Source organism: Chrysemys picta, chromosome 5, assembly GCF_011386835.1.
Source record: "Chrysemys picta bellii isolate R12L10 chromosome 5, ASM1138683v2, whole genome shotgun sequence".
Taxonomy (NCBI): Eukaryota; Metazoa; Chordata; order Testudines; family Emydidae; genus Chrysemys; species Chrysemys picta.
In genome coordinates this window covers 40,479,734-40,487,977 of record NC_088795.1, presented here as the reverse complement: position 1 = coordinate 40,487,977, position 8,244 = coordinate 40,479,734, and the positions used below count along the sequence as shown (strand labels likewise).

Here is an 8,244-nt window from a genome sequence, read left to right as displayed (position 1 = left end):
CCAGAGTGAGAGGCAGCGCTAGCTGGTCCCTGTTGCCCACGCTGACCATCGGGAGTTTGTCCCAAGTACTCTGCAGGCAGCAGTGTTCGTCAGATCCGGGGAGAAAAGGCCAGTGTAGAAGGTCCTGGCCCTCTCATGCATCTCCACTGGATCCATGAGGAGGGCACCATCCTCTGCCAAAAGGCAGGTGATGTGCTTTTTAGCCCCCCCCCCTTTCTTTTCTCCAGGGCATAGAAAAAGCAGGAGCCATGATCCATCTCCCGCAGTAGATGGATGCAGGATCAAACAAAGGCACCCTGGGCCCAAAGGTCATCAAGGGTCCGGAGCTCCTTCTGCTTCTCCTGGCACACTCCGCAGAGAGATGGATCCCCAGGGCTGGCAGCCAGACGCCTCTCCAACTCTAAGACCTACCACTCCAACTGCTCTATCACAACATCCCTCCACCGACTGACCCCCCCGGGTGTAGCTACTGCAGAAGAGCCAGGCACGAACCTTCCCTGGGTCCCACCACTACTGCACTGAGGGAAAAGCACACCTTTGCCCTCGCCAAGCCAGCCAAAACTCCCAGAAGGACACCACGAAGCCCACATCCTCCAGCAGGCTATTGTTAAAATGCTAGTAGGCTGGTCCCGGCCTCTCTGTAGTAAGCGGGGCCATCGTGGCCACCAAATGGTGGTCCGAGAATGGGGCCAGCTGAACGCTGGAGGTTTAGGAGAGTGTTCTTTTTTTTTTTTTAAGTAGATTCTTTAATGATAGTTACAGCCCCAGGATAAGCATGTCCCTTTCCCCCTGGTAATTGAATAGGGGTTACTCCAGGTTAATTAGGACACCTGGGGCCAATCAAGGGCCTGCCAGAACCATTAAAAGCCTCCCCTCCAGTAAGATAGGCATGCGCAATGGAGCTGTGGGGAGCAAGTGTACTACTGGTGAGCCAGACGGTGCAGTTACTGACAAACACCAGGAGAGAGACCTTCTGGGCCCCAGAGGTTTGGGGGAAGAGACCCCGCCAGAGGGGAGAGACTGATCTGGGTGTCTAGCATGCCGCCACTACACCCAGAGGAGCTACCAGAGACTAAGAGGCTCTCCTCCCCCTCCACTGTTAGGTAGGCCAGGAGGAACTTCGTCTGAGCAGGGGTGGAATTTAGGTGAGTTTGAGACCAAATCTAGATCTGGACTTTGCAGTTTAAGTGCATCTCTACATGGGGTTAAGGTGTTCTAAATGAGTTTATCATGAAATACCAAACAGCTGATAACTTTCATCTTGAGCAAAATAACAGCTTTGATAATAGCTAAACTCATGCAACTTTTCTCTTTACTCCAAGTATTGTTCATTACACTGAACATTCATTTCACTCAACTAGTTTCTTTATTTATAACATATTTAAGCACTCTAGAATTAAAATATATCTGAATAGCATAAATACAGCTTCCCCTTCATATTTAAATGCTTAATTATACCAAAGACTTACAAAGTACCATTGTCAAGTTTTACAGGTTTCCAAATTTTAGCTACATGCTCACTTTTCTCATCTTTATATTTCAGACGAATCCTGCCTGCCTCCATAATGTAAAAGGTGCTATTGACTTCATTGGGACTAGTCACATAAATGGAGGAAGCAGGACTGAGCTTTTTATGGGCCAGACTGTAAACACTTTCTTCACATTCGTGAGCAGTTACTGACCTGAGATGACGGTTAGCAGTGAGTTCAAAAGAAATAGCTACAGAGGGACAGATTGTGAAAACAGCAACTTTCCCTTTAAAAAAATAAAACCCCAATAATCCAGCTCTTCTGAAGAACTGCATAGTAACTAACAGATGTTTACATGCAATGGTGATAGACCAATAATTCTGGAGGGAGGCAGATGTCAGTGTCAAGCTTCAAAGGGGAACCATGCTGAGAGGGAAAGAATTAAAATGTTGCAAACTGCCCTGAGAGTCATTTTACATGTGTTTATTTCCTCCACTTACTCAGTGTGAAGATGAAATTCTACTGACTTTGACATGTTGCCATTGATCTGATAATGACTTAAGCTTCTAGAAGCTCACACAGCTGTGGGGTTACGGACTGGTAAATTCAGTGATTCTAAAAATGGTGCGGAATGAGCGATTAAACTTTGTTTGGATTCAGATTATTTCAAAACTAACATGAATAGGGAGAAAGCAACATTGCCTTTCATCTGATTGGTGAAATCACTTTATTAAATGATACAATTTACATCTCTGGCATGCTCTCTTCAAATAAAGTGTCCTTTGCAGTGAACAAACAGTATGTAGAAGTGAAAATCCATTTATAAGGATAGCATAGACTTTCCTATAATGCAAAAATGTTATGTGAATAGATATTTAATTGCAATACAGCTAACTAAAATGAAAACTAATTATGAACAAGAAAATGTGAACATCTATATTCTAGTATAAATACAGAAACTAAACTCTTGGTTACATTTGCATATTCAAATTCTTTGCATATTAACAAAGACAACTCTGAAGTTTAGAAGTCAGTTCTAATGTAAATAATAGGCATCTAATCTATCGGGGGGCAGGAGAGGGCTATTTTCCTCACACTAAGTGAGTAGATCTGTGCATTCACAAACAATAAAATGTAAGAAACACTTTAAATGAATATTCAGAGCTGACACACAACACAATCACATGATTTTGACTGAAAAATATTTTTGCCAGAGATGGGATGAGGGTGAGAAAGAAGAATGAAAGGTGCAGAGTGATGCTTCAGAAAACACTGTATGCATTGTAATATTAGTATCTGAGGCCTGATACTGCGCCTATTGAAGTTAATGACAAAAACTCCATTGAAATGAATAAGAGCAGTGTGTGAACCTCAGTTATCCTCTGGAAAAGAGCTTTCCTATTTGTCTGTATAAGAAAAGTGATCTACGTTCTCTTTAGGCTTGGTGTATTTACAAACTGGTCTCTTCCCCCCCCCCCCCCCCTCAAAATCCTAATGCTTATGGCTACCCTCTAGGTTTCATTTAGGTGGAGTTGACTTACCCTAGTTTAAAGCAGCCAAAGAAACAGCTACGGTAACACACAGCTACCTGCCTATACAGGGTAATGTGTGGAGGGTAGTACTGCAGCTCATCCTGCAGCCTTTACTCAGGCTCATTACATTTGACATTGATTCCATGGACATTTTCCTGAGTTATGGCCACAGAATTGGTGCTACTAAATACCTGATCCAGCTCCTGCTTGAGTCAATGGGAGTCTTTCTACTGACTTTAGTGGGAGATGAATCAGTTTAAGTGTAAAAGCCCAGCCCTGAATAGGATAGTGATGAAAAGTTAACGTGTATAAAGGTTGTAGGTATTCTTCTAACCTACCTAATAACATCCATCTGGAAGTATTCTGGGCCTTATATAGAGATCCTGCAAACACTTAGGCACATGAGTAAGTTTACAGCAAGTGAGTTTACAGTAAATGTTTGCAGCACTGGACCCTCATTTAGTATATTTTTGTTTCATAACATGATATTTGTAACATTTTAAAATATGGACATTTTTGGAAATCTTTTTTAGGTGCGGGTGTTTTATTTCTAACTACATATTTCCACATTTCATTAGGATGCATGATATTATTTTCAAAGGAAATACAAAGCTATTTTCCAGATTCTGAGAAGTGAAATGCTTTTTTTCCCCTAAAGTTGCATTTGGCCAAATTATTATTTTCTGAACATTGCTTAATTCTGTTCCCAGTATAACAACATAAAGGATACAACTCAAAACAGAAACCAGCCTCTTGTGGAAAAAAATTACATTGGTTTATAACCTGGTTTCTGTGTACACTTTCTTATTATGCATGTGAATTTTAATTTTCTTTTCAAATTGCTCTGTGTACACTTATAATATGGTTTAAGCACAGATATTCAACTATATTTCAGCAATATTTTTCAAGTGGCCGTGCTTGATAGATATTTGAAGAATATCCAACAACTGAGGATGGTGCAGTGCACTCTGTAAAATTGGGTATTCATTGAACACCTAACACTATCTAAACTACCCAGTGAGCTTGTAGTATATGGCTTAGCCACATACGTTGCTATTAACTAAATGAACTGTAAATGTAAGATATGTACCAGCAGTAACAAAATTATTTACCATCTCTCTAACTCCATCAAGACATATTTAACACTCTAAGAACCCTCCTTAGTTCTCCTTAGTGTTGCCTTAACTAGACTCAGACCATGTAACACTTATCATAAACCATATTCCACATACCTCCTGCACGCAACATGAATTGTCCTTGTGTTATAACCTATTCTGGCCTTCCAAAATGAGACTACAAATCAAAAGCCTTTCAACTATTCAACTACTAGTAGCAGAATCTGCTGCACTAAATGTTCAGCAAGTTAAACATTTCACAAAGAAATAAATGTAGTTGTCATCCAACACCCCTACAAGACTGACATGTATTTGTTTGATTGTTTGTTACAACAGTCACTTGCAACCCAATTTAAATATAACCTAACTATATTAAATACTTCTCTGATTCATTTTGTTATCCAAGTATCATATTAGTAGTTCATCATAACGTCACTTTCTTTCCTGCTGTTTTCAAACTAGGGTGGGTAATTACAACAGCCAAAACTTACAATGGAGAGTTACACCCCAAACTTCCTTGAAATCCCTCTGAACTGCATGATTACATGATATTAACATATGTTAATGTGTACCAGAGCTTCAGGTAAAATAACTATAGAAGTATTGTATGTTTATCATAGTAAAACTATAAGATTTTCTTTGCTAGAATCCCTTTTTAAAAAAATGCTACAGAGAAATTATATGATCAATATGCTGAGTAAACCTTTCCAAAGTTTGGAATTCCATTGGAAAAATAACCCTCGCTGAAGTCTGGCTATGTCCGTGTCCTAAAAATCAGATATCAAATATACCCAGAAATCCTACAGATCCCACCAGAAAATTTCATTTTAAAAAGCTTTATTTCATTCTTTGTATATTTCATTAACTCATCTGTAAATGTCTTTGTACTCTGTCCAATTAAAGCTTTTTCTACGTGTGCTTTGTAATAAGCATATTGATTATCCCACCTATACAAATCTGACCTTTTTAAAAAACAAAACAAAACTGTAGCCTGGGAATAAAATTGAATTTAGTCTAGAACTGAAAGCCCTGAAATATCACGAAAACTGCACCATTCTACAAAACTTCCTCATTCTTTCAGTTCAGAAACTGTCAGCCACCAAGAAGCTATTCAGACTGGTCACTTTACTCCTCCAACTGGGATCTAAGGCTGGTGAAGCTGGCAGGAGGGAAATATGCCAGGTTCTTCTGACTTTCATGTTTGACGCCTCCATCCCCTGGGATGTGGGTTGTAGTTTGAGTTGGCCATTGACAGGCAGTAGTCGGATCTGGAATCCATGGACATCATGTCAGGATCTGTTCGGGATCGCTGACCATAATATGCATATTGAAGCCGAGAGCCACACTGAAAAGTGGAGCTGGGGGCTGACATACTGCTCTTTGGTGGGGATGTGATACCAGACTGCCTCCTTCCAAATGATGCAAGGCTAGCATGAACACCTGGCGATGGAGGCACACAGGAAACCCTTTGTTTCCAATCATCCGGTGGCTCAGGGAGTGTTTTTCTGCGAGCAGCTGATACTACATTAGCAACAATGGATTCTTGAATGTTTTGGGGGCCAAAAGCATCATCCACTAGGCCAAGAGGGGACTTGGCTGCTGCTTCCCAGGGAGTCAATCTCTTGCCAGGCTTGTTGGCTGCTGCTGCTGGTTTGCTGAAGTAACCAGGGCCAGGTTGGGACATCAGAGGTGAAGCAGGGGATATGGCTCGATAGGTGAGTGAAGAAGGCCTCACAGGAAGTGATAATGAGCAGCCTCTGCCTCTTTCCTAGGAACAACAAAACCTCAAATGTAACCACAATAATTGAATATCAATGACAGAAGGCCTTTCCCTTTTCCCCAACTGAAGCGAATTATTGTTGGGCTATTGGCATACTGTTTAGCATGTTAGTATATAAGAGAGTACAAAAACTTGCTGGCAGTATGAGGAACAACAGATCTCTAAGAACATGTCACCCTTCGTGTGTGTGTGTGTGTGTGTGTGTGTGTGTGTGTGTGTGTGTGTGTGTGTGTGTGTGTGTGTGAAAAAGAGAGAGAGAATTCAAGTGTTTGGGAAAGACACCAGATTGACAGACCTGAAGGAGTCTTCTATTACTGAACAGGTACACTATGAATAGCAACGCCGAAAGCTCCCTTCCACCTTCTCTACCCTGCTAACGTGCCCTGTCCTTCGTAATGGGTGAAAAGGGGGATGGGAGGAAAACTGCTCTTACCAGTCTGACTATCTCTACAGGATGCAGGCATAAACTTACTTGTGTAGTAATTGGCTTTGTCCAATAGATCTAGCCAAGAGTGTATTTTATCCATCCCTTATTAAGGAGCTCTTTTCCACTGAAATTATTAAATTTATCATGGGTGGAAAGGGGACAAAAATGAATGAAATAACTAAAAATGCTGATGCAATAATTTTCCTAATACATTATAGGACATTACTTAACCTTGTTCCTTTTAAATGACAGTGCCCTAAAAATTTCAGAACACTCTGACCCATTTTTAGGAGAAATTCATTCATATTCCACAAATCCTAATCGTCTTAGTAATGCAGCACTTTTAAACAAAAAACTCTGTTCATGAGAAGGCTTTTGTCCTCAGCAGTCTTCATTCAGCAATATACAGTACAAGTACCCATTTTTGCACACATGCCAAATGTGCACTCTGCATCCGACAAATCACATGGTTCCTAAATTAGGAAGAACAATATGGACAGAGACTACTTAACTGACTATGTCCTCTGATTCATATCCTGAAGTCTGGGAACAGCCTTTAATTCCCATACTTTGTTTGAAATCAGGCATTAAGGTCCAGATCCTCAAAGGTATTTAGGAGCATAACTCCCATTGATTTCAATGGGAATTAGAGCCAGATCCTCAAAAATATTTAGGATCCTAAGTGGCCAAGGTCTTTAAGTTTCTATCCTGAAAACAGTAGCCTGAATTACCTTTCCTATATAACTTTTAAAGTCTATGGGATTAATCTAAACTAAGCCTACTGAAGTCAACAGGAGTCTGAATTGTGCAAAGTGAAGATTTATCCATTAATGATTTTGTTTAGTATTCAATATTGTTAATGTCATACTTCACTTTTTTTCTAGGCCCTTCCATCAGAGGATCTCTATGCACTCAGCAAAAGTTAATGACCTATATTTCATACACCACTTTGAGGTACATGTTATTAGCCCCATTTCAGAGATGTGGAAACTGAAACAGGGAGAAATGAATGGCTCAATTTTCAAAGTTCCTGAGCATCTGCAGCTTTTATTGATTACAATAGGTTTGGTCAGTCAGTACCTATTAAAACAGGCCATCAGTGACATAGCCAAGGTTTCATAGTGAGTTTTTGGCAGACTCTGCCTCTGTTTTACAACAAGACAATCCTCCTCCTTGCCCATTTGAGCTAATTACCAACTATCCCCAACATCAGAAAGAAATGCCCTACACATATTAACTGCCTCCAACAAATGGCAAATTTCCATCCCGAGAAAAGAACTGTACTTTGTACACTTGAGTTCAATTAATTTTTAACCTATGAGGGTGCACATTGATGTCTGAGTCACCAAACAAACTCACTTTTACCTGGATAGGGCTCAGCTCAGCACTCAAAATGTACACTTTAAATAGAAAAGGAAAAATTATTCTTTTTTACCCTACAAAGGCACAGGGGAATATATTCTTTTGCCTATGGATGAAATGATCATACCATTAACAGTGGGTTGGAGTTCTTCCAGATCTTCATATCATGAAAGGGTAGTACCTGTAAACAGTTTTCTGTTCAGTAACGATCACAATCCAGGTAGATGGGTGTTCTCTGTGGCCAAAGATTGGCCCAAGTGTGTCCTCCAATCAGAATTAAGGATTTTTTTCTCCTCTTCTAGCTACTACAAATGCTCTCCTCAGTTGGCAGCACAGTCAATCGCTTTCTTGGCAAGTAAAGTTCATATGCTTCATTTAACCAGTTGGCAAGAAAAGAAATTTTAAAATATTGTGAACTTATAAAGAATTCTGTGCAATCTGAGAGACAATTTCTATTAAATAAATTACTCTGATAACCTGAACAGTGACACTGTTTACAAGATAAGATTGTAAAGGTGGCGGGGGAAGTTCCCATCTGAATTAGCAGGTCATCAAAGGG

General features: G+C 40.2%; 1 protein-coding gene and 1 long non-coding RNA gene across 9 annotated transcripts in view; one reads left to right on the top strand and one right to left on the bottom strand.

Annotated features, from left to right (window-relative positions):
- Positions 1-866: 866 nt before the first annotated feature.
- On the top strand, positions 867-4,764 carry LOC135983605 (uncharacterized). Its single transcript, XR_010601313.1, has 2 exons — positions 867-1,145; positions 1,544-4,764. It is a non-coding gene; the product is annotated as an uncharacterized LOC135983605 (long non-coding RNA).
- Positions 2,168-8,244, bottom strand: part of SYNPO2 (synaptopodin 2) — a 115,426-nt gene continuing 109,349 nt past the window's right edge. For all 8 annotated transcript variants that reach the window (XM_005290303.5, XM_042842375.2, XM_065596287.1 and 5 more), the window contains one exon: positions 2,168-5,884. In XM_005290303.5, coding sequence (XP_005290360.2) covers positions 5,312-5,884 — 573 coding nt within the window. In that variant the 3' untranslated portion in view covers positions 2,168-5,311. The remainder of the gene's footprint in view (positions 5,885-8,244) is intronic.